The 26,197-nt window shown below is 45.7% G+C and overlaps 2 protein-coding genes across 2 annotated transcripts; one reads left to right on the top strand and one right to left on the bottom strand.

The window, feature by feature from the left end:
• Positions 1-1,622: 1,622 nt before the first annotated feature.
• Positions 1,623-16,873, bottom strand: txndc11 (thioredoxin domain containing 11). The gene is made up of 12 exons (XM_071354196.1): positions 16,499-16,873; positions 14,444-14,660; positions 13,674-13,771; positions 12,670-12,799; positions 11,580-11,673; positions 10,892-11,004; positions 9,210-9,413; positions 8,171-8,954; positions 5,255-5,406; positions 4,177-4,289; positions 3,675-3,755; positions 1,623-3,315 (listed from the first exon to the last, which is right to left on the bottom strand). Exons 1-12 carry the CDS (start codon positions 16,621-16,623, stop codon positions 2,775-2,777), a joined length of 2,652 nt encoding a protein of 883 aa, XP_071210297.1. The 5' UTR covers positions 16,624-16,873; the 3' UTR covers positions 1,623-2,774.
• A 2,173-nt stretch (positions 16,874-19,046) lies between these two features.
• LOC139546391 (phospholipase A2-like) lies at positions 19,047-24,692 on the top strand. The gene is made up of 4 exons (XM_071354729.1): positions 19,047-19,870; positions 20,386-20,614; positions 23,145-23,251; positions 23,563-24,692. Exons 1-4 carry the CDS (start codon positions 19,828-19,830, stop codon positions 23,709-23,711), a joined length of 528 nt encoding a protein of 175 aa, XP_071210830.1. The 5' UTR covers positions 19,047-19,827; the 3' UTR covers positions 23,712-24,692.
• Positions 24,693-26,197: the final 1,505 nt, after the last annotated feature.

Below are 26,197 nucleotides of genomic sequence, written 5' to 3'. Positions count from 1 at the left end.
GGCTCCCTCTACTGTCCATATTGACAAGGTTCTACTCAGATACATGGGATTCTTTAAGCAGACAATATGCAGTAAAATAATTGACATACTGAAGGTTGAAGCGAAGTAGAAGGTGCTCAACCAATGTCAGACGAGATAAAACCAGCAATCCTATTGGCTGTCGAGATGCAACCAGCAATCCTATTGGCTGTCGAGATGCAACCAGCAATCCTATTGGCTGTCGATATGCAACCAGCAATCCTTTTGGCTGTCGAGATGCAACCAGCAATCCTATTGGCTGTCGAGATGCAACCAGCAATCCTATTGGCTGTCGAGATGCAACCAGCAATCCTATTGGCTGTCGAGATGCAACCAGCAATCCTATTGGCTGTCGAGATGCAACCAGCAATCCTATTGGCTGTCGAGATGCAACCAGCAATCCTATTGGCTGTCGAGATGCAACCAGCAATCCTATTGGCTGCCGAGATGCAACCAGCAATCCTATTGGCTGTCGAGATGCAACCAGCAATCCTATTGGCTGTCGAGATGCAACCAACAATCCTATTGGCTGTCGAGATGCAACCAGCAATCCTATTGGCTGTCGAGATGCAACCAGCAATCCTATTGGCTGTCGAGATGCAACCAGCAATCCTATTTTATTTTTTCTCTTTTTTGGTGGATCAGCTTAATATTGCGGAAAGAATGTTGCTTCCATTAATGTAATTGTCTGCATCATTTCCAATCCCCCATATTTTTTGGGTAAATATACATACCTATATAGACATACATACTTTTAAAAAGAATATACCTTTATTATTATTCCCAGCAAACCCCACCACCCTTCCCCCAATTGGAGTAAACTAATAAACACGTCTGCTTTACCTTCAATTTATACATCTTCCATTTTTGTGGTAATGCTGCAATTAGTTGGTTGTAATTTTGGGTAGAGCAGACATTTCCATATGTCTGTGTTAGCTGCATGTGTGACATAACTCCACCAGTCATATTTATATAATTCACTAAAATTACACCTTTAAAAAAAATATTATAATAATAATAATCGATATAGTTTTTTTTAATCAATTAGCATATTTGAATTTAACCACAATATTTGTTGTACTATTTGTTCCGTCCTTTCAGGTGGATTAAACTGAAATTGCAACCAACTTAAGGCTTGTTTAAAAAAAATTAAGATATTTTCAAACAACCGAAAGTGAGCAGGTGTAATCTGAATAAAGGGAAAAAGGCCCTTCTTGAACATAGGATGAGACATTCGTACCAATTTACTAGAGAACCAGTTTGGATTTAAGTATAACTTTTGTATGACTGATGCCTTTAGTGCTTTAATATTTAATAATTTCTGCACTCCGAATTCATATTTGTTATATAAATAGGCCCTTTTAATTTTATCTGGCTTGCCGTTCCAAATAAAATTGAATATTTTTTGTTCATATAATTTAAAAAGCAGGTCACTAGGTGTAGGCAAAACTATAAGCAAATAGGTAAACTGTGATATGACTAAAGAGTTAATCAGAGTGATTTTTCCACAACCAGCCATCCTATTGGCAGTCGGGTGAAGGCCAATGCATCTCGATTCTAACTGTGAGAGTCTGAAGATAACAAATAGTTCACAACGCGGTTGATTAAATTACAACATTTTATTAATCAGTAAAAATCTGTGCAATATTTTACATGTAAAACAGCTGCATCTTCTTTATACCTGAATTAACGTGACATAGAAATAGATGTATTTTTTTTGCGATTCTTGTAAAAATAGATAAATTTAACAAAAGAAACAAAAAACTAAAATACACATTCTCTATGGAGAAATCACTTGGTGCTCCTTGGAAAATAAAAACCAACCAAAAACCAAGGAGAAGGCTTCAGAAGACAACACTACTAAATTCACCTAGGGTTATGCCTCAAATGGAACCCTATTAGCTAGACTAGCAATACATAGAGAATAGGGTGCCATTTGGGACGTATTTCTAGTGTTCATCGGCCCATTGGGCTTATTCCATTTATTTTAGTTCCATGTCACCGACTGCCCACTTGACATGCATTTGTGTCTCTCTGTGACGGGGCCTGGTCGCTTCGCTCTGACCTCACTGGGTAGAACCTTCTCCCGGAACCACTAACCCTTATGGATTCTAGAGTTAGCATTATGATTGGACATTCTAGAGTGTTCCACACATTCTAAGTCCGGCGCTTAAAGACGTCATCAACAACACATTTTACAGTTATTTTGTTCCTCTGCACTTTCTGTAGTATCATCTCCTTTCTTTCTCTCCCGTCTCTCTCTGGTCCCCAAGGACATCCTATGGTACATGGTTATAAAGCTGCTCTCTGTCGTGTTCCCTCCTTCCACTAGGAGAGAATTATGAAGCTGTGATTCCTCTGGTCTCCTTCCTCCTCTACTCGCGCCATCTGTCAGGGCCCCCCGTAGTATCCTCCTCTTTCTTCTAGGGGGGTGACAGGAGGCTGTGATTCCTCTGGTCTCCTTCCTCCTCTACTCGCGCCATCTGTCAGGGCCCCCGTAGTATCCTCCTCTTTCTTCTAGGGGGGTGTCAGGAGGCTGTGATTCATCAGCTCTGTTTCCTCTCCCTCGGTTTCCGTTCTAACAGCATTACTTGGCATGACCCTTCTCCATCAAGAGGCCATATAACTCCTCCCCTCCTCCCTCTCCTCCTCCCTCTCCTCCTCCTCCTCCCCTGTCTCCTCCTCCTCCTCCGTCTCTGTCTCCCTGGCTCTCAGGGCTCCCAGTAAAACCCTCAGCAGTCTATTCTCCTCCCCTGTCAAGAGGCCATATAATTCCTCTCCTCCCCTGTCTCCTCCTCCTCCCCTGTCTCCTCCTCCTCCTCCTCCCCTGTCTCCCTGGCCCTCAGGGCTCCCAGTAAAACCCTCAGCAGTGTATTCTCAGTGAGAAGGTTCTCTGATGCGTCTGCTAGTTCCTGTAGTCTCCTGACCGCCTCCCCTAACTGACGACTCTTCTCCTTGTGTTGCTCCACTAGGCTCAGCCTCTCACGCTGCAGCTCGCCATTCTGGGACTGCAGCAGTGCATTGTGGGTCTCCAGGGCCACGGCGTCGAAGGATAACCGCCGGTTGTCTCGCCATAGCTGGGCCAGTTGGTTGGAGAGGCGCTGGCGTGCACGATGTAATGTCTGGACTTCTCCTTGTAGAGCGCGGAACTCCGCCTTGAGGAGAACGTGAGGTTTAGGGTCTGATCCGTCTGCTTTCATTGGCTGGTGGGCGGAGTCGCAGTGCTTCAGGATGAAGCGTAATAGGGTGGGGAGAGTGATGGGCGTGTCCTCCGGGAACTTGACGGACAGGTGTTTCCTAAGAGACGAAGAGAGTCAGGAAGTAACATAAGGCTAGTTAGTCTAACTAAATGAGGCATGAGAGGCTGTGGGATATCTTTCCATATTAGTGAATCAAAGCAAACAGGTCTTGTTCAGTACAAAGAGAACAGGGTATTCAACAACAGGTCTTGTTCAGTACAAAGAGAACAGGGTATTCAACAACAGGTCTTGTTTAGAACAAAGAGAACAGGGTATTCGACAACAGGTCTTGTTCAGTACAAAGAGAACAGGGTATTCAACAACAGGTACAACAGGTCTTGTTTAGAACAAAGAGAACAGGGTATTCAACAACAGTCTAAGCAGGTCATGTACATACAGGTATGTGTTCTGTCTCACCTGTGTCTGGGGAAGAGGAGGACAGAGGGGAAGTGATCCACCATGAACTCCCACGGCAGGTCGTTACGCGCCACGTTCACCCTACACACAGAGACAGTATGACGTCACATCCTGTTACTACAGGAAGTTTAACTGTAAACAGTTGAATATCAATGGAATGTAAAAAAGCTAAATAAAACAAACCAATCAACAACCCAACTCAGCACTACGTCACAAAATAGAAACAACCCAACCCCCCCAGCCAGTCAGCCAACCAGTCAGTCAACCAGTCAGCCAACCAGTCAGTCAGTCAACCAGTCACCCAAGCTGCCAGCCAACCAGTCAGCCAACCAGTCAGCCAGTCAGCCAGCCAGCCAGTCACCCAAGCTGCCAGTCAACCAGCCAGTCAGTCAGCCAGTCAGCCAACCAGCCAGCCAGTCAACCAGTCAGTCAGTCAGCAACCCAAGCTGCCAGTCAACCAGTCAGTCAGTCAGAACCCAAGCTGCCAGCCAGTCAGCCCTACCTGGCGATGGTGACGGTGCTGTTTCCATGGAACATTCTAGCCAGCTGGATGATGACGTGGTTTAGAACAGAGCAGTAGCCACACCACTGACTGTAGTAGAACAGCAGCACATCCTGGAGAACACAACACGTCAAACAGTCCTTTATCACATTCACGAATTAAAGCCATTACCATAGCAGTTTTACAGCCCTAACCACAGTCTATTCTACAAACCAGAAACCAGTCTAAACTGAACTACTACAACTAAGACATGTCTTTAACTTCTTTGGGACTGAGGGGCAGTATTGAGTAGCTTGGATGAATAAGGTGCCCAGAGTAAACTGCCTGCTACTCAGGCCCAAAAGCTAGAATATGCATATAATTAGTAGATTTGGATAGAAAACACTCTGGAGTTTCTAAAACTGTTTGAATGATGTCTGTGAGTATAACAGAACTCATATGGCAGGCAAAAACCTGAGAAAAAAATCCAACCAGGAAGTGGGAAATCTGAGGTTTGTAGGTTTTCAAGTCTTTGCCTATCCAATATACAGTGTCTATGGGGTCGTATTGCACTTCCTAAGGCTTCCACTAGATGTTAGCCTTTAGATCGTTGTTTCAGGCTTCTACTATGAAGGGGGAGCGAATAAGAGCCGTTTGAACCAGGGGTCTGGCAGAAAGCCATTAGTTTAGTCACGCGTGAGGACGAGCTCTGTTCCTTTTCATTTCTAAAGACACTGTCCGGTTTAAACATTATTGAAGATTTATGATAAAAACATCCTAAAGATTGATTATATACTTAGTTTGACATGTTTCTACGAACTGTAATAGAACTTCTTTGACTTTGTCTAGACCTAGTGCATTTGATTTCAATTATCACATTTCTGTTGTTTGAATTTGGCGCCCTGCAGTTTTCACTGGCTATTGTCAAATCGATCCCGTTAACGAGATTTGAGCCAAAAGAAGTTAAAGGTCTGTCAAATCAAACCACACAGTTATTATGATGTTAAACCAGTGTGAGGTGGGGTGAGGACCATCCACCCTCTCCTTTCTCCTCCTCCCTCTCCTTCTCTCTCTCCTGCTCCTCCTCTCTCTCACCCACCCTGTGAGGATCCATGACAGTACTAAGGAAAGAGGAGGTGGTCAGCTCTGAGATGAGGGGTCTCTTCTGGGGCCTCTCCTCCTCCTCTCTCTTCCCCACCAGGCGTCTCTGCAGTGGGCTGTGGGGGGTGCTGAAGTTCCTGATGAACAACTCTGGAGGGGCAAGAAGACACACACACATGGGTAAAGCTGGCTACTTTCCCTAGACCAGACCTGGGTTCAAATACTATTAGAAATCTTTCAAATAATTTGCTTTAGACCTGCCTGGAATGCCAGATGGGTGGGGTTTGCAGTTTCAGGACTTTTCTATTGGTCCATTTAGCCAGGCAAGCTCAATCAAGCACAGCTGCAGAATTTTAAATGACTTCAAAATGGTATTTAAATCCAGGTCTGTTTCCAACTAAATAGTGTGGTAACTCCCCAGTCTAACCCAGTAACTCCCCAGTCTTACCCAGTGACTCTGTAACAGTAGCTAGTTGACCCAGTAACTCCCCAGTCTCACCCAGAGCCTCTGTAACAGTAGCTAGTTGACCCAGTAACTCCCCAGTCTTACCCAGTGACTCTGTAACAGTAGCTAGTTGACCCAGTAACTCCCCAGTCTTACCCAGAGACTGTGTAACAGGAGCTAGTTGACCCAGTAACTCCCCAGTCTTACCCAGAGACTCTGTAACAGTGGCTAGTTGACCCAGTAACTCCCCAGTCTTACCCAGTGACTCTGTAACAGTAGCTAGTTGACCCAGTAACTCCCCAGTCTTACGCAGAGACTCTGTAACAGTAGCTAGTTGACCCAGTAACTCCCCAGTCTTACCCAGTGACTCTGTAACAGTAGCTAGTTGACCCAGTAACTCCCCAGTCTCACCCAGAGACTCTGTAACAGTGGCTACTTGACCCAGTAACTCCCCAGTCTTACCCAGTGACTCTGTAACAGTAGCTAGTTGACCCAGTAACTTCCCAGTCTTACCCAGTGACTCTGTAACAGTAGCTAGTTGACCCAGTAACTCCCCAGTCTCACCCAGAGCCTCTGTAACAGTAGCTAGTTGACCCAGTAACTCCCTAGTCTTACCCAGTGACTCTGTAACAGTAGCTAGTTGACCCAGTAACTCCCCAGTCTCACCCAGAGACTCTGTAACAGTGGCTACTTGACCCAGTAACTCCCCAGTCTTACCCAGTGACTCTGTAACAGTAGCTAGTTGACCCAGTAACTCCCCAGTCTTACCCAGTGACTCTGTAACAGTAGCTAGTTGACCCAGTAACTCCCCAGTCTCACCCAGAGCCTCTGTAACAGTAGCTAGTTGACCCAGTAACTCCCCAGTCTTACCCAGTGACTCTGTAACAGTAGCTAGTTGACCCAGTAACTCCCCAGTCTTACCCAGTGACTCTGTAACAGTAGCTAGTTGACCCAGTAACTCCCCAGTCTCACCCAGAGGCTCTGTAACAGTGGCTAGTTGACCCAGTAACTCCCCAGTCTTACCCAGTGACTCTGTAACAGTGGCTACTTGACCCAGTAACTCTCCAGTCTTACCCAGTGACTCTGTAACAGTAGCTAGTTGACCCAGTAACTCTCCAGTCTTACCCAGTGACTCTGTAACAGTGGCTACTTGACCCAGTAACTCTCCAGTCTTACCCAGTGACTCTGTAACAGTAGCTAGTTGACCCAGTAACTCCCCAGTCTCACCCAGAGGCTCTAACAGTGGCTACTTGACCCAGTAACTCCTTAGTCTTACCCAGTGACTCTGTAACAGTGGCTAGTTGACCCGGTCTTACCCAGAGGCTCTGTAACAGTAGCTAGTTGACCCAGTAACTCCCCAGTCTTACCCAGTGACTCTGTAACAGTAGCTAGTTGACCCAGTAACTCCCCAGTCTTACCCAGTGACTCTGTAACAGTAGCTAGTTGACCCAGTAACTCCCCAGTCTTACCCAGTGACTCTGTAACAGTAGCTAGTTGACCCAGTAACTCCCCAGTCTTACCCAGAGACTCTGTAACAGGAGCTAGTTGACCCAGTAACTCCCCAGTCTTACCCAGTGACTCTGTAACAGTAGCTAGTTGACCCAGTAACTCCCCAGTCTTACCCAGTGACTCTGTAACAGTAGCTAGTTGACCCAGTAACTCCCCAGTCTTACCCAGTGACTCTGTAACAGTAGCTAGTTGACCCAGTAACTCCCCAGTCTTACCCAGTGACTCTGTAACAGTAGCTAGTTGACCCAGTAACTCCCCAGTCTCACCCAGAGCCTCTGTAACAGTAGCTAGTTGACCCAGTAACTCCCCATAGACTCTGTAACAGTAGCTAGTTGACCCAGTAACTCCCCAGTCTCACCCAGAGACTCTGTAACAGGAGCTAGTTGACCCAGTAACTCCCCAGTCTTACCCAGTGACTCTGTAACAGTAGCTAGTTGACCCAGTAACTCCCCAGTCTTACCCAGAGACTCTGTAACAGTAGCTAATTGACCCAGTAACTCCCCAGAGACTCTGTAACAGTAGCTAGTTGACCCAGTAACTCCCCAGTCTTACCCAGTGACTCTGTAACAGTAGCTAGTTGACCCAGTAACTCCCCAGTCTTACCCAGAGGCTCTGTAACAGTAGCTAGTTGACCCAGTAACTCCCCAGTCTTACCCAGTGACTCTGTAACAGTAGCTAGTTGACCCAGTAACTCCCCAGTCTTACCCAGAGACTCTGTAACAGTAGCTAGTTGACCCAGTAACTCCCCAGTCTCACCCAGTGACTCTGTAACAGTAGCTAGTTGACCCAGTAACTCCCCAGTCTCACCCAGAGCCTCTGTAACAGGAGCTAGTTGACCCAGTAACTCCCCAGTCTTACCCAGTGACTCTGTAACAGTAGCTAGTTGACCCAGTAACTCCCCAGTCTTACCCAGTGACTCTGTAACAGTAGCTAGTTGACCCAGTAACTCCCCAGTCTTACCCAGAGACTCTGTAACAGTAGCAGTTCCTCTGTGGTCCAGAACGTAGTTCACCTCATCCTTCAGGTTCACGATGGTCGCAAACGACCGTGCGCCGTCACCGGTCCGGTTGCCTAGCAACCTTCCTAACTCCCCCAGGCCACCGCCACCCGTCTCGTTGTTGCCTAGCGCCCCGAGACGCACCGCCAGCGGCCAGTGGAGGGCGGAGTCCAGGATGTAGAACCTGAGCGTCTTATTTGTCCGACACCTCAGCCCTTTAATCCCGCCCGCTTCCTGGTCCTGGGAGGACGGGGAGGAGTCCTGGGAGGAGGATGGTGAGGGGGTGGGTGTCCCGAACACCTCGTTGTCTAGCCCTAGTCCCTGCTGTGGGGGCAGGGAAACCCCTAGCTGTCCCAGAGTTCTACAACAGGCACTGTAGCGACCTGACGACGGGCTGTAGCTACTCAGGATGTTACTACAGGCAACCGTCGTTGCCGTTGCCGTCACAGCAACAGGTAGGCAGCATCGTCTGAGGTAGGACTGGAGCACAGCAGCACCACCTGATGTCTGGGAGGGGAAGGTGCAGAGGGGAGAGCGACCCGGGTTGGACTGGGACTGGTTGAGACAAAGCTCACACACCCTGGAGGTGGAGCCTGGGAGGGGGTGTGGCCTGGGCAGAACCACTGAGAGGCAACAGAGAGGGGGGGACAAGGGCTGGGAGGGTCCACTGTAGTAGGAGTGGTCAGAGGGGTGGTGGTGGTGAGGGGAGTCGCTACAGGAATGGTAGCGAACCGCGACGTCTGCAATCTAGAAGGGGGAGGGGGTCGAAGAGTTCAATTAATGTGGATATAAAAATTGAGAGATTTAGAAATTCTCATCTTTAGATCTCTGAAGTCATCTAATCTAACTAAATCCATCTAGATAGAACAATTCATAATGATGTTCTTGAGCCATGTTTTTTTCTTCATCACATCAAAATATTAAATGTTGTAGTAAAATGTTTATTTTTTTATTGTAGTAGTGGTTGTTGTAAGGGTCGTCGTTGTTGTCGTGGTGACTCACCTGCGTCAGCAGCAGGTCGGGGACGAGCCCCAGGGGATTGTGGGGCAGGAAGAGCAGGAGGGCAGGGCCTTTGGTCAGTTCCTGCTCCAGGAGGCGGGACTTAGCGCCAGTCGGCGCCAACCATTGGAGGACGGTCTCGCGGTGCTCAAAGACCCAGGAACAGATGCCTTCAGAGGTGAAGTTACGCTCCCAACTAGGGAAAATCTGAGGGGGGAAGGGGCAAGGGAGAGAGGGAGGAGACGGGGAAGAGAGGGAGGAGACGGGGGAGAGAGGGGATGGGAGGAGACGTGGGAGAGACGGGGATGGGAGGAGACAGGGGAGAGACGGGGATGGGAGGAGACAGGGGAGAGAGGGGGGAGAGACGGGGGAGACGTGGGGAGAGACGGTGGAGAGAGAGAGGAGACGGGGGAGAGACGGTGGAGAGAGGGGGGAGACGGGGAGACAGAAAGGTAGAGCTAAACCTCCTTAGAAACAAATGACAGTACCAGGAGTTTTTCCTGAATATTTGACCCGACCAGGAGAAAGTCACTGTATCGCATTAGAGGAAACCAAGACTGCTCTCAGGGCCGGCCTGCTGGTGCTCACTAGCAGAAGTTACTTTTCCCAGCACGTTAGGACAATTAACGTGGCACGTTAGGACAATTAACGTGGCACGTTAGGACAATTAACGTGGCAGGTTAGTAGAATTAGGTTAAGGTTAAGAAAAGGTTTAGGGTTAGCTAAAATGCTAAAATTGTCCCAGACGCGACTCGAATATATCTATCTACAACCAGGTCTGCCCTGAGAACAGTCTTGGTTTCCACTAATGCGATACTGAGAGAAACTCTGGACCCTGACAAGTCTGTTTGTCATGTGCTGATGACATCATCACTGACCAATGAGGAGTTGAAGTGTCACTAGACAGGGGTGTGTGTGTGTGTGTGTGTGTGTGTGTGTGTGTGTGTGTGTGGGGTGTGTGTGTGTGTTGACTGACCAATGAGGAGTTGAAGTGTCACTAGACAGGGGTGTGTGTGTGTGTTGACTGACCAATGAGGAGTTGAAGTGTCACTAGACAGGGGTGTGTGTGTGTGTTGACTGACCAATGAGGAGTTGAAGTGTCACTAGACAGGGGTGTGTGTGTGTTGACTGACCAATGAGGAGTTGAAGTGTCAGTAGACAGGGGTGTGTGTGTGTGGTGTGTGTGTGTTGACTGACCAATGAGGAGTTGAAGTGTCAGTAGACAGGGGGTGTGTGTGTGTTGACTGACCAATGAGGAGTTGAAGTGTCACTAGACAGGGGTGTGTGTGTGTGTGGACTGACCAATGAGGAGTTGAAGTGTCAGTAGACAGGGGTGTGTGTGTGGACTGACCAATGAGGAGTTGAAGTGTCAGTAGACAGGGGTGTGTGTGTGTGTGTGTGTGTGTGTGTTGACTGACAAATGAGGAGTTGAAGTGTCACTAGACAGGGGTGTGTGTGTGTTGACTGACCAATGAGGAGTTGAAGTGTCACTAGACAGGGGTGTGTGTGTGTGTTGACTGACCAATGAGGAGTTGAAGTGTCACTAGACAGGGGTGTGTGTGTGTGTTGACTGACCAATGAGGAGTTGAAGTGTCACTAGACAGGGGTGTGTGTGTGTGTTGACTGACCAATGAGGAGTTGAAGTGTGTGTGTGTGTGTGTGTGTGTGTGTGTGTGTTGACTGACCAATGAGGAGTTGAAGTGTCGATGCAGGTAGACGGTCTGGTCATCTCTGACTGAGATGGACTCGGCCACCTGTCTACTGGTCACCACCCCAAAACGCACCGCACCACGGAAGTCTGCAGCGGGGAACAGCAAAACACACTTTCATTCATCTTTTATTCATGCAGGTTTGCCACTAATCATTTCTATAGGTCACAGAACTAGAATGAGTAGAACAGGCCTTGCTATGGGCAGAACCTCCAAGTCTGGTCTATTCATTCTATTTCAATGGCTATGACATTCTACTCCAGCAGCAAAACCCAGTGAGTAGCGGTTATGAAAGAGACACTGGATTAGAGGACTTACATTTATCCATCTCCCGTCAGGGAGAGGAAATCCAGAAATGTAATAATTGTAAAGTATTGGGACAACATGGATGTTAATGTTTAGGTTACCTCTCTTCAGGGCTTTAGGGAGTTAGCCAGTTAGCATGTAGCGGTTAGCTTACCTCTCTTCAGGGCTTTAGGGCGTTAGCCAGTTAGCATGTAGCGGTTAGCTTACCTCTCTTCGGGGCTTTAGGGAGTTAGCCAGTTAGCATGTAGCGGTTAGCTTACCTCTCATCAGGGCTTTAGGGAGTTAGCCAGTTAGCATGTAGCGGTTAGCTTACTTCTCTTCAGGGCTTTAGGAAGTTAGCATGTAGCGGTTAGCTTACCTCTCTTCAAGGCCTGCAGAGCTGAGGAGAGGTATGTGATGTAGCCGGGAGGCTGAGGAGAAGAGTTGAACTGGAAATAACCCACTACCCCCGGCTGGGAGGCAGGAGAGGAGAACAGACAAGAAACACGTGACTTGGGTTGCAAAAATCCAGTAACTTCCTCAAAATTCAAAGGTTTTCCCAGAAACCTTGGTTAGAGGATTCTGGATTTCCTGTTTATTCCCTCCTGATTCCGTGAATCCTCCAAACAGGATATCTGTTCAACCTGGGCATTATGGGAAAGGTACTGTTACATCACAGGGTCATAGAACAGTAGAAGCAGTCAGCCATGTGATAAAGACTTTTATCGAGGTCATATCTACAGGCTAAACCCTGCTAGCAAAACAAACCAGGCTCTCTGTTGTGAGAGACAGAGGCACTACAGAACGGATTAAACAAGAAACTGGCTAAGCAGCTCCTCAGCACCCTCCACCATACCGTACACTACACCTGACCCACAGGTACACCACACCTAGCGGACCACTCACAAATGGCACCCGTTTTCCCTATATAGTGTCCTACTGTTAACCATAGCCCTGTAGCACACGACAAAGGGAACAGGGTTCCACTTGAGATATTGTCACTCATTGTTACATAGAACTCTGTCTTTCTCTCAACAGAACATAACACCCAGAGCAAAACACTCATTGTTACATAGAACTCTGTCTTTCTCTCAACAGAACATAACACCCAGAGCAAAACACTCATTGTTACATAGAACTCTGTCTTTCTCTCTAACAACAGAACATAACACCCAGAGCAAAACACTCATTGTTACATAGAACTCTGTCTTTCTCTCTAACAACAGAACATAACACCCAGAGCAAAACACTCATTGTTACATAGAACTCTGTCTTTCTCTCTAACAACAGAAAATAACACCCAGAGCAACACTCATTGTTACATAGAACTCTGTCTTTCTCTCTAACAACAGAACATAACACCCAGAGCAAAACACTCATTTCCTCTCATCTCTGTTTCCCTGCTCTACCTATATTCTTATTCCCTTCAGCATCAACCCCCCCCTCCCATCTCCCCCCTCCCCTCATACCTCATGATAAGACAGGAAGTCTTGTAGTGTGGCTCGTGATGGTAGGTAGGTCAGTGGGGTGATGACTCTCAGGATGAACCTCTCTACATAGGAAGCCATGAACGGACCTTTGTATTCTATAGGGCCAAACCTCCAGAGACAGACAGGGAACAGACAGATACAACAGGTTCTATGTATCAGGCCTGTCAGAGTAGGAGGGCCCATTTAGAGTCAGACAGATACAACAGGTTCTATGTATCAGGCATGTCAGAGTAGGAGGGCCCATTTAGAACCAGATACAACAGGTTCTATGTATCAGGCCTGTCAGAGTAGGAGGGCCCATTTAGAGTCAGACAGATACAACAGGTTCTATGTATCAGGCATGTCAGAGTAGGAGGGCCCATTTAGAACCAGACAGGGGAAAGACAGATACAACAGGTTCTATGTATCGGGCATGTCAGAGTAGGAGGGCCCATTTAGAGACAGACAGGGGAAAGACAGATACAACAGGTTCTATGTATCAGGCATGTCAGAGTAGGAGGGCCCATTTAGAGACAGACAGGGGACAGACAGATACAACAGGTTCTATGTATCGGGCATGTCAGAGTAGGAGGGCCCATTTAGAGTCAGCCTTTAGATCAGAATGAAGATTACATGGACAGTGGGGGAATAATACTTCATCAAGGACACAACAGAATATTATCACAATGACAGTAACAACCAAACAAGATACAAAGTTGATAGGCTCTCTCCTTTACCTCCAGTGGAACAGGTAGATGACAGCGTATAGATATAGAGCAACTAGACAGGGTATAGATATAGAGCAACTAGACTGTATCTCATTTAACTGCACTAGAACAGGTAGATGACAGGGTATAGATATAAAACAACTAGACTGTATCTAATTTAACTGCACTAGAACAGGTAGATGACAGGGTATAGATATAGAGCAACTAGACAGGGTATAGATATAGAGCAACTAGACAGGGTATAGATATAGAGCAACTAGACTGTATCTCCTTTACCTCTTGTAGAACAGGTGGATGACAGGGTATTGGTAGAAGCTCTTCTGTTTCCTGCATTTCCCCTGGCTCCACCAACAGTTCACTGCCACAAACTGCACCTGTACAAACAGTGCAGACAGCAGAGACAGAATAAGACCACAGCACACCACCTGCACAGACAAGGAGTCACGTTTATAAACAGCTTCATCATTTAATACAGTAACTCTGAGGTGTATCGAGTTGTGCTGTCTACAGTAGAAACAGACTGGCACCCAGACTATATAGCACCATACTGTAGCTGTGCAATAGACCAGGGGTGTATTCATTAGTTGAAAACCGTTGCAAAAACATTTGGTCTGTTGCAAAACATTTAGCAACAGAAACCACTTCCTCCAAATGGAAAACATTTTCCAATGAAAACAAGTTTCTATACAACAAATTCAAGTAGGTCCCACCCTGTTTGCTTCCTGAGCAGTAGACAGTTTCCATTGAAAAAGGTTTTGCAACAGGCCAAACATTTTGCAACGGTCTGTGACTAATGAACACAACCCTGTTCTGAACCATCCCTCAGCACTATAAGCCAGTCCACAATGTGCAGTTCCCTGCCTGTCTGGCCAGCCCCTGGGCGACCTCTTGGCGAGTGGCGATGGAATGTGAGCGTGTATGTGTGTGTGTGTGTGTGTGTGTTCTTGCGTGTGTATGTGTTCCTGCGTGTGTGTGTGTACGTTCCTGCATGAGTGCGTTCCTGCGTGTGTATGTGCGTGTGTGTGTGTGTGTGTGTGTGTGTGTACCTGTTTGACCAGCCTCCGTGCGACCTCCTGGACCTCGTGGCGAGCGGCGATGGAGTGAGCACACCAGGGAGCGTAGAAGAAGATGACGGACACCTCTGCCGCGCCCCTCAGCCTCTCCACCTGCTCCAGCTGACCCAGGTACAGGTCCACTACAGGGGCCTCGGCAGAGAAGAACCTCACCGGGGGACGCGCCGACGCAACCACATTCTTAGCCCGGCTAGGAGGGAGAAGAGGGGTGGGTGCCGGAGAAGAGGGAGAGAAAGACGCTAGGAAGAGACAGGAATGACTTCTATACAAGTAGTTTATCATTTGTCTCGTCTTGAAACAAGCTGTGTGTAACAACATACATTGAGTCTTCTCTAGTCTTTCCTCATTCTAAAATGTCAGTCCATCCAGAACCACTCAGTCTAAATGACCATTTAAGTCTCCTAGGACCATAAGTGATATGAACCCGGGGCTCCCACGGGAGAAACAATATTTATATCTCCTAGGACCATAAGTATGTCTGACAGCCTTAAGACAGAATCTCTGACAACTGCTAGAAGTACAGGAGGACACGGCAGACAGTCAGTCTCTGACGACAAGCAGTAGGACATGAGACAGGCGACTGGCAGACAGTCAGTCTCTGATGACAAGCAGCAGGACATGAGACAGGCGACTGGCAGACAGTCAGTCTCTGACGACAAGCAGCAGGACATGAGACAGGCGACTGGCAGACAGTCAGTCTCTGACGACAAGCAGTAGGACATGAAACAGGCGACTGGCAGACAGTCAGTCTCTGACGACAAGCAGCAGGACATGAGACAGGCGACTGGCAGACAGTCAGTCTCTGACGACAAGCAGCAGGACATGAGACAGGCGACTGGCAGACAGTCAGTCTCTGACGACAAGCAGTAGGACATGAGACAGGCGACTGGCAGACAGTCAGTCTCTGATGACAAGCAGCAGGACATGAGACAGGCAATACGGACAAACAAAAGACAACAATGATGGCCTCCCACTGTAGGCTATGGGTCCAGTGTTTATGAACAGAACGTAGACACAGTGATCTAGCAAGCTGCACTGAAATGTTTAATAGAAAACGGACCCTAAACACAGTGATCTAGCAAGCTGCACTGCAATGTTTAATAGAAAACGGACCCTTAACAGCTGTCTAGATTAGGACGCACACTGAACACGTCACTGTTGGATCTACGACACCACTAGCGACCCAAACAAAGGCTGAAGTTACATGTCTAGGTAGATATCCAACCAATGAGCCTCTGATTTCCACATCAAACACACTGCAGGTGAGTTAGCCTAGACTGTTCTCTACCTATAAAAGTTAACCAGCAGATCCGACCCGCTTGCTTACAGCTGCACGAGGGTCAGACAGCATTCTTCTGTAGATTAAGCCGGTGAGAGACGTGGATCGGAAAACGTACCTCAATCCAGGGATGAGAAATTAGTTGTATTGAGAGTTGTATTTTAAGATGTCCCATTATTCCAACTGTTATACCAAGCAGATTGAACAACCGCTTAAAACTAGCATCTTCTCAACTGGGACAATTAGGAGCACAACGCATTTCTAATGCCTGGATTGAGGTACATTTTCCCGAGCCATATCTCGCACCGACTCCGTGGTGTGTTAATCTACACAGCAATGCTGTTCGACCCTAGTGCAGTTGTAACCAATCGGATCTGATGGCTAACCATAACTGTTAACTATTAGCACACAGGCTGCAGTTGTAATCAATCAGGTCGGATCTGATGGCTAACCATAACTATTAACTATTAGTACACAGGCTGCAGTTGTAACGTTAACCAGCAGTTGGCTGGACAGATAGCTAGATCAGGGGGGTTTACCTCTCCTCGGGGACCCCCAGTTGTTCCATGTATTTGATCTAGTCCAGAGCTAACACACCTGATTCAACTTGTCAACGAATCATCAAGCCCTTGTCAATCAGGTGAGCTTGTTCAGGGCCACAACAAAACTGTGAAATGCCTGGGGGTTTGTCACTGAAAACCACGGATAACTTCCGGTAGATTACCAACCATCACAACGATGTTACCTACCTGCAGGTAAATGTAACGGCCAGTAGCAGCAGGACGCTCAGCAGTATCGCCCCGCAGACAAGCGCTGGTCTCCGGGCCATCAGACTAGACACCTGCCTAAGAGACTGCCGCAGCCACCGAAGCATTACAGGGAACTACCCGGCTAGCCCTCCCATCGGATCTACACGCCCTGGCGGTACAAGGCCATTCAGCTAGTGGGCGGGGAGGTCGGATGAAGACTTGGCGAGGCGCGGTAGGGTTATTGTAGGTTCCGTAGGTTGCACATTTATCGTGTTTTAGGTAGAGTTTAGTTCAAACACGAACAAGCCAACCTTCCTTCCCCACGTAGACTTAGCTACTTCCGCAATGACGCTACTCCACGTCAAGGGAGCGTCGGGAAGTAATCGGTAAAATCTGAAAAGTAGAATCGTTCGAATTTATTGTAGTAGTAGTTCGTCAAATAGGCAATCAGAATAAAAGTGTCTTAAAGTATGAATTTACTTCAGTGCTTATAGTTCTAAAGGGATACGTATTGCATCGTAAAAGTAAGGGGGTTGTTTTGTAAGGTTTCGTGTTATGAATTGCTTCGTTATTGTCAGATTGTCTCTCAAACTGCAAAACCGCAGCTGTCATATCTGTGGTATTACTGTCAAAGACCGCTAGGTCGGGTTCGTTCTCCACTGCAATGCTTTCTCTGAGTGTTCGGCAATGCAGCCGACTTTAAAGGCGAGACTGACTAATACAAATAATCTTGCATAATAAATACTCGATACTATTTGTAGATCAGTTGGTCACAATTTACACATGATACATCACAGTTTTGATGCAGTCATTAAAAATTTAAAACTTATGTAAGTAGGCAAGAACAAATCCTTATTTACAATGACGGCCTACCGGGGAACAGCGGGATAACTGCCTTGTTACAGAACGAGAGACTTCTACCTTGTCAGCTCGGGGATTCGAGCCAACAATCTTTCGGTTACTGGCCCAACGCTCTAACCACTAAGTCCAACACGGCCAATGTGTCCATGACCAAGAAAGGTGTATTCAATCACAGGTATCGCCTCCTGCGTGGATGCTGCCCTCAACCCCTGTCCTAAAATCGAAGTACATTCATTCTAACCTTAAACGGGTCGGGAGATTGGCCTAAGATCAGCTTCCGGGAAACCAATTTATTTTTAATCGCCTATGGCAGGAGTTCCGAAACCTTTTTGGCCCACGACCCCATTTTGATATCTGAAAATTCTCGCGACAACAACCATGTTAAAAAACAGATGTAATTAACAGCCAATGTTTCGTTTTTTATTTGGGGCTATGGGCAGTCAATTGAAAAACATTCTAACAATATTTCTGATTGTCTTCTCAACTCACCACCACATGGGGCTATGACAGTCAATTGCAAATGAGTCTGACATAATGTATATCTCACCACCACTCATGAGATGGGTGTGGTTGATGCATGTCGCCTCGAAGCTTCTCAAAATCAGGATCAGGATATTGTGTTTTAAAGCAGAGGAGAGCATTGAATCCAGCTTCACACATATATGAGCTGGCAACGGGTAGCCTATCATACGTTTTATGGTGCTTTCAAGACAACTGGGAACTCGGAAAAATACGAGGTCAAATTATGACGTCAGTGATCTTCAGGTCGGAGCTCGGAGACCTAGAAAGATGTTGGAATTCCGAGTTGGATGACCGTTCAAAACAAATTTTCCCAGTCGGGGTTCGTTTCTTTCCGAGTTCTCAGTTGTCTCGAACGCACTGAAGTCGGAGATTTCCGAGTTCCCAGTTGTTTTGAACGCGTCATTAATGCTCAGAGGGAGAGGGCAGGGTATTTGGATGTGGTCTGATGTACATAGTTTACAATCGAAGTTACCTGCTGCAGTATATCTCCGAGTTCTGTGCTCAGCCCTTTTTCAAGCCAGTTGCTCTCAATGTATCATACAATGCGTCCATATGGCAGAGAGAGACACTTTGATAACTCGAGTGCAGAGGACTGCCCGCCGTCCCACTGATAAATGTAGCACCATCTGTGCAAGTGTCCACGATTCGATCCCATATGGAAACTGTTTTTCTTCAATTTCATGCTCGGTAATCGTGAAACATAATATGTCCTCGAAAATAGCATCCCCTGACATGTATAGCGAACAAACGCATGGGCATCTAGGCCCTCACAGCTAACGGCCATTTGGACAGCATAAGCTAGGGAGTTTTTGAATCGTTCAGTCAAAACATAAATACTTATTTTAGCAATGTTATCTGAAAAAGGGTATCGGTGTGAGTTTCTGTGCCTCTGCCTGACCACAAATAGTTTTTTACCATATCAATTGCGACCGGTAATATCAAAGTCTCTGCAGTAGTATTATGGTTTCATCGCATAATGAGCCTAGCCATTCACTGTGGGAACGATTCAAGTGCAACGGTCAAGTGCGGCCTTTCCCACGATCTAAGGGCGCTCTCTCTGGTTGAATTTCATCTTTTAGATCGGAAAAATGTTCATTTAGATTTTTAAGGTTAAACACATTAAAATGATTTTGAAATACAATATAATATTATATGATATTTATTGTACATACTGTATATACATTTTGTTTTCTTCAGGATTTTGTCAATTCTCCCGCACAGTGGCGATTTCAGCATGTAAATCTTAGTGGGGCAAACAGAAACATGTGGGATGTATGCCAGAAAAGCCACGACACAACACTAAACAATACATTCATTGCACTATAACGGTGACAAACGGTGCCCACAAGCTGTTAGGGTCTACATTGTCCCAACAGCAGAGTCCCAACACCTCACCGTGTGAAGGTGGCGCAGCGGTCCTTTGTGGGCAAATTCTGTCATCAAACTTTGTCATCCAAGTCTGGCATTCTCTGTATTTATGGTGGGAACTCTGGGAAAACCACACACAGCCACTCCATTCGTTCGTGGTTGCAGTTGGCCACTTATTCCTTCCTAACGATTACTTGTTGAATTTGCGATTTCCAGTTTGATGTGTAATCTTTATGTTCAATGGCCGATAATTTCTCTTCATTATTTCTCTTCATATGACAAGGATTAAAAAGGATTTGCCAGTAGATTGTCGACTGTCATGATGATGACTGCTAGTTAATATTTTGAAAGTAAGATGTTGACATGATCAGTCCAATCAAAGCTACCGTAATTTCACATTCATTTAAAAAAAGTGCTAAAAATGTGGGGCTGAAACCTGAATGATGGTCGCCACTGCTCCCGCAACCCCATTTTCATATCAGGTGACCTCACATGGAGTCGCGACCCCTAGTTTGGGAAACGCGGTCATAAACTGACGCGCTCTAGAACAGAAGACCACTACTAGGCGCGTGGCTTGCATGGAGATGTCTGCTTTATACCTCGCTTTGCTGCTGTTCTCGGGTAAGTGTTCTGTTCTCTGTCACTTTCAGAAAAGTAGTTTTACACAATTGTATCTAAACAGCAGCATTGATGTCAAATTATATTGCGTGGTTATTTTCAGAAAATCTAAAAAAGCTGTGCGTCAATTGGAATGGGTGCACATATGCCCAAAGGGGTGAAGGCTATAGGTTATCAATAAAAGGGATTTTCATCCTTTTCGACACAAAACAGTTTTATGTATGTATTTGTCGTATAGGTGAATCCCACAGTGGTGTTCCTGCATTGTACAGCAGACTGTTGTCTGGCCTATAAAGGACAGCCTACAGAACAGGGGAAAGTTAACGTGTACGTGTTAGAATCCTACAGCAATATGAGAACATTTCTCCAAAACAAAGCAGTCAAATTGTACATCAATTTAGTTTGTTGTACACTGTAGCCTGTGTGTTTGTCTCTCTGTAAGTATACACACACTCACAGCGGTTATAGTTAATACATCAACCGTTTATTTAACAATACCTATTACAATCTAAATGTAGAGCATGTTATCGACGGGATAACCAGATCTTATGAAGGGACTGAGTTAGCGACAACACCGACAGTCACCTCCCCGTTACCGGAGCGATGGCGGCGGCGGGACAAGCGGGGCTTGTTGGAGTTGGCAGGCGTCGTTAAATGCAGCACTGAGAGGTCGGCGGTGGCTTACATCATGTATGGATGTTACTGCGGGCTGGGAGGCCAGGGATGGCCTCGAGACAAGGCTGACTGGTGAGTACCATCACACACACACAGCTACTACTGGACAAGGACTGGTTGGCCCTGGTCAAAAGTCTACTAGGACTCGGCACTTAGCCCTGGTGTAATTACAGCTGTGGCTTGACACAAACCCGGTTGGCACCAACTCAGATTTTTAAATCCATCCACAGACATTGAATATCTACAAACAGTCATTGCATGCTGTAATGTGGTGTCTGTCTGCCAGCGCCGGTTAAATTAATATCTACAAACAGTCATTTCATGCTGTAATATGGTGTCTGTCTGCCAGGGCCGGCTCCAGGTATAAGCAACATAAGCGGTGGCTTTTGGCCCCACCCCAAAAAATATATATATTTGTATTTCTTTTTAGGAACTCAGTCGTTGTCTCAACTTCCTGTTGAGAGTTAGAATAGGTGTACAGTTCGAGATTTTGTGGTACATCAGCAGTTTCTCTTGTTTTGTCTGTCACTGACAGTCACTCAATTAGAGATGTCAGCTAACAATTTTCAGATTGGTACATTAGTCTAGCCAGTTACAGTTGAAGTCGGAAGTTTACATACACCTGAGACAAATACATTTAAACTCAGTTTTTCACAATTCTTGACATTTAATCCTAGTAAAAAATCCCTTTCATAGGTCAGTTAGGATCACCACTTTATTTTAAGAATGTGAAATAATAGAGAGAATCATTTATTTCATCTTTTATTTCTTTCAGCATTGCCTTTAAATTGTTTAACTTGGGTCAAACGTTTTGGGTAGCCTTCCACAAGCTTCCCACAATAAGTTGGGTGAATTTTGGCCCATTCCTCCTGACTGAGCTGGTGTAACTGAGTCAGGTTTGTAGGCCTCCTTGCTCGCACACACTTTTTCAGTTCTGCCCTCACATTTTCTATAGGATTGAGGTCAGAGCTTTGTGATGGCCACTCCAATACCTTGACTTTGTTGTCGTTAAGCCATTTTGCCACAACTTTGGAAGTATGCTTGGGGTCATTGTCCATTTGGAAGACCCATTTGCGACCAAGCTTTAACTTCCTGACTGATGTCTTGAGATGTTGCTTCAATATATCCACATAATTTTCCTCCCTCATGAGGCCATCTATTTTGTGAAGTGCACCAGTCCCTCCTGCAGCAAAGCACCCCCACAACATGATGCTGCCACCCCCGTGCTTCATGATTGGGATGGTGTTCTTCGGCTTGCAAGCATCCCCCTTTTTCCTCCAAACATAACGATGGTCATTATTGCCAAACAGTTCTATTTTTGTTTCATCAGACCAGAGGAGATTTCTCCAAAAAGTACGATCTTTGTCCCCGTGTGCAGTTGCAAACCGTAGTCTGGCTTTTTTATGGCGGTTTTGGAGCAGTGGCTTCTTCCTTAGTGAGCAGCCTTTCAGGTTATGTCGATATAGGACTCGTTTTACTGTGGATATAGATACTTTTGTACCTATTTCCTCCAGCATCTTCACAAGGTCCTTAGGTGTTGTTCTGGGATTGATTTGCACTTTTCGCACCAAAGCACGCTCATCTCTAGGAGACAGAACGCGTCTCCTTCCTGAGCGGTATGGTGTTTGTACAGATGAATGTGGTACCTTCAGGTGTTTGGAAATTGCTCCCAAGAATGAACCAGACTTGTGGAGGTCTACATTTTTTTTCTGAGGTCTTGGTGGATTTCTTTACATTTTCCCATGATGTCAAGCAAAGAGGCACTGAGTTTGAAGGTAGGCCTTGAAATACATCCACAGGTACACCTCCAATTGACTCTAACGATGTCAATTTGCCTATCAGAATCTTCTAAAGCCATGACATAATTTTCTAAGCTGTTTCAAGGCACAGTCAACTTAGTGTATGTAAACTTCTGACCCACTGGACATGTGATACAGTGAATTATAAGTGAAATAATCCATCTGTAAACAATTGTTGGAAAAATTACTTGTGTCATGCACAAAGTAGATGTCCTAACCGACTTGCCAAAACTATAGTTTGTTAACAAGAAATGTGTGCTGTGGTTGAAAAACTATTTTTAATGACTCCAACCTAAGTGTATGTAAACTTCCGACTTCAACTGTATCTAAACTTGTAGGAATCATGGCCAAATACCGTCTGGGCATTCAGGGCATGTGCCCAGGGGGCCTGACCTCCAGTGGGCCCCAATTCATTGTGTTAGTCACACTCACAGATATCATTAAGGGTGCAATATGTAGAAATCTCTCAGCCATTTTCTGGTTGCTAAAATTCTAATAGTTTGCCTAATAGTTGACCAAATCTCGGGTTAGGACCCACCCAAAAGGCTAGATCCGGCCCTGCTGTCTCCTATCCCATGGCCAACAGCTCGTTTCTCAGACCCTCCATTTTGAGCTTGGAAAAAATATGGAGTGAATTCTGCTTTGTTGATGACCTGCTACATAAAGAGGACACAAACCCAAAGCCATTGTCTTCCACGTAGTGGATAGCAGAGTGGATTTACATAACTTCTCAAAGTACTTTATACATTGTACCAGAGTTAACTCCCATCAACAACATGATCGTGTTGTTTTCTGTCCACAAGGTGCTGTCACAAGCATGACTGTTGCTATGGGAAGGCTGAGGATCTGGGTTGTCAGACCAAGACGGACAAGTACCAGTGGACCTGTGAGAACAAGATGTCCAACTGCGGTACGAACTACACATCCCATAATGCAACACTGTATTTCTGTACTCCTAAGCATTCTCTGGGATAGTGGTTCATCATTATGCCTAACCCTAACCTTAAATGAAAAGCTAAAAGCACATTTATGATATAGCCAGTGTTGACTTTGTGGTAACTAGTAACAACTGTGGATACAAGCTGTATTTCCAGGTCTGAAGCAAAGGGGCAATTTTCCATCGATAATGTGAAAAAGTACAGTTATATTTTATTCTATTTAGTCCTATTGCATTCTAAGAGTTCTAAATTCCACCCGGTCTGTTCTGTCCGGAGGTTCTAGAGTCCCTCAAGAACAGGTGTGACAAGATTCTGTGCAGGTGTGACCGGGAGGCGGCCAGGTGTCTGAGGAGAGCTCCCTTCATCCCTAAATACTCTGTCTGGCCTGACTTCATGTGTGGATACGAACAGCCCTCCTGTACCCGTCGCTGATGCTGTTACACTGTGTGTGTGTGTGTGAGACTAGAGTTTTCTCAGGTTTGTCCTGGCTAGTGGTGTGTGTATAATAAAGACCTACAGTACTTGACTGTACCCACTGCTCATGTGATTCATGGGTCTGATTAACAGTGTGATTTTATCACCATGACAGACCTGGTGGGGGTGTACCATTAAGTCCATGACTGAGGTCTCAAACAGCAGCTCTATAAACAGGTTGTAGACTGACATTTTCAATGTACAAAGAAAACAGTAAGGACATTATTCTAATGGCGGGTGTGTGTTAGAATCCCACAGCAATATGACGACATTGCTCCAAAACAAAGCCATCAAATTGTTGGCGTGTGCATGTTAGAATCTAATGGCGTGATTTCATCTGTAGGCCTAAAAGAAAAATACAATAATCTCATTTCATCTGTAGGAAAAATCTTTGGAACAAACAAAGTTTCATCCCATTCTTAAAATAAAAATAAAAGTATTTTATTAATTTGTTTGTTTGCTAAGTCTAAGAAACCATAACAACCCAGCATCAGAGGGAATCAGTCAAATGAAATGTTGTTTGTCACATTCACATATTTAGCAGATGTTATTGCGGGTGTAGCAAAATGCTTGTGCACCCTCACCATGGTAACACATCAGAGAGAATCACAGTGCACCACCAGTTTAATTAAAGGGACATTCCACCACTGTTAAACCTCATATTCATCATCTTCCAGTATACAACTTAGTTTGTCCCAAATGGCATCCCTTATATTTAACCAGGCAAGTCAGTTAAGAACAAATTCTTATTTACAATGACGGCCTAGGAACGGTGGGTTAACTGCCTTGTTCAGGGGCAGAACGACAGATTTTTACCTCGATTCAATCTAGCAACCTTTCGGTTACTGGCCCAACACTAACCACTAGGCTCCCTGCCGCCCCTATATAGACCACTACTTACGGAAAAGTGGTGGAATTCCTCTAAATTAAAAAAATAAATCAGAATAAAAAATGAAAAAAAGACAGATATTTAATAATTAAATCTACGCAATTAGCCACAACCAACCGCAGGACAGGTGGGACAGAACACCGCAAAGAATGAACCTATTCATGAACAATTAAACAAATTGACAATTGAAAACATTTAAACATTTTGTCACATACAAACATAAAACATCCTTCAGGCCATTGGTTACACGAGCGGGACCAATGAAGCGATAGCCCTTTTATGTTAAACAATGGAGTCTCACCTGTCCTAGCGTTCATCCCAAATGGCTCCCTATTCCCTATGTAGTGCACTACTTTTGGCCAAAGCCATATGGCTTACCCTCTAGGCCCTGGTCAAAAGTAGTGCACTACATAGGGAAGAGGGTGCCATTTGGGACGAATCCTCAAAACAGGTGATTACCTTAAAATTGAAAATGACAACAGTTGGATATCGCCATGTTTCAACTCTTTCTGAATGCAGGAAGTAGAACTTGTTATTATTTACTATTACCATCTGAAACTCAAGTGCGTAACTATTTATTTTTGTTTAAGTAAAAAGGCATTATATGTGTTGCCTTCCAACGAGACAAGCTGAGCTAGCTCCACATCACCATGGAAACAGAATGTTGTGGCATCCTATTCCCTACATAGTGCACTACTTTTGACCAGAGGTTCTGGTCAAATATAGTGCATACTGCACTATATAGGGAATAGGACAGTGTGCCATTCGGGACGCAGACAGAGAATAAAACTAACAAGAACCTGGGCACGTATTCACTAAGGTTCTCAGAGTTGGAGTGCTGATCTAGGACCAGTTTTGAGATCAATCAATACGATTATGGATCATCATTTAAATCATAATGAATGAGATTATATGGACGGGGAGGGAATCTGACTCTAGATCATCACTCCAACTCTGACACGCTGTGTGAATAGGGCAGGGCTCTCCAACCCTGTAGGTTAACTCCAACCCTGTTTCCTGGAGAGATACCATCCTGTAGGTTTTATCTCCAACCCTGTTCCTGGAGAGATACCATCCTGTAGGTTTTATCTCCAACCCTGTTCCTGGAGAGATACCATCCTGTAGGTTTTATCTCCAACCCTGTTCCTGGAGAGATACCATCCTGTAGGTTTTATCTCCAACCCTGTTCCTGGAGAGATACCATCCTGTAGGTTTTAGGAGGGTATCTCTCCAGGAAGGAGGGTAGCTCTCCAGGAAGGAGGGTATCTCTCCAGGAAGGAGGGTATCTCTCCAGGAAGGAGGGTAGCTCTCCAGGAAGGAGGGTATCTCTCCAGGAAGGAGGGTATCTCTCCAGGAAGGAGGGTAGCTCTCCAGGAAGGAGGGTAGCTCTCCAGGAAGGAGTGTAGCTCTCCAGGAAGGAGGGTAGCTCTCCAGGAAGGAGGGTAGCTCTCCAGGAACAGGGTTATTACAGTTATTACCACTGACCACCATAACAGACAAACACACAACCTCTTCCCTTCAATATGAATTACCCTCATTATATATATACATACAT

Source organism: Salvelinus alpinus, chromosome 2, assembly GCF_045679555.1.
Source record: "Salvelinus alpinus chromosome 2, SLU_Salpinus.1, whole genome shotgun sequence".
NCBI classification, from domain to species: domain Eukaryota; kingdom Metazoa; phylum Chordata; class Actinopteri; order Salmoniformes; family Salmonidae; genus Salvelinus; species Salvelinus alpinus.
The sequence above is the reverse complement of the archived record's forward strand: the minus strand, read 5'-3'. Positions and strand labels throughout refer to the sequence as shown.

Bases quoted from the DNA above. Each gene is read 5' to 3' on its own strand.
- txndc11 (XM_071354196.1), bottom strand. From the start codon at position 16,623: ATGCTTCGGTGGCTGCGGCAGTCTCTTAGGCAGGTGTCTAGTCTGATG. The intron at 14,661-16,498 runs GTAGGTAACATC...TCTCCCTCCTAG, and splicing joins GCCGTTACATTTACCTGCAG to CCGGGCTAAGAATGTGGTTG. The intron at 4,290-5,254 runs GTGGGTGAGAGA...TGTGTTCTCCAG, and splicing joins CTGTCATGGATCCTCACAGG to GATGTGCTGCTGTTCTACTA.
- LOC139546391 (XM_071354729.1), top strand. From the start codon at position 19,828: ATGGAGATGTCTGCTTTATACCTCGCTTTGCTGCTGTTCTCGG. The intron at 20,615-23,144 runs GTGAGTACCATC...TCTGTCCACAAG, and splicing joins CCTCGAGACAAGGCTGACTG to GTGCTGTCACAAGCATGACT. The intron at 23,252-23,562 runs GTACGAACTACA...CGGAGGTTCTAG, and splicing joins GAACAAGATGTCCAACTGCG to AGTCCCTCAAGAACAGGTGT.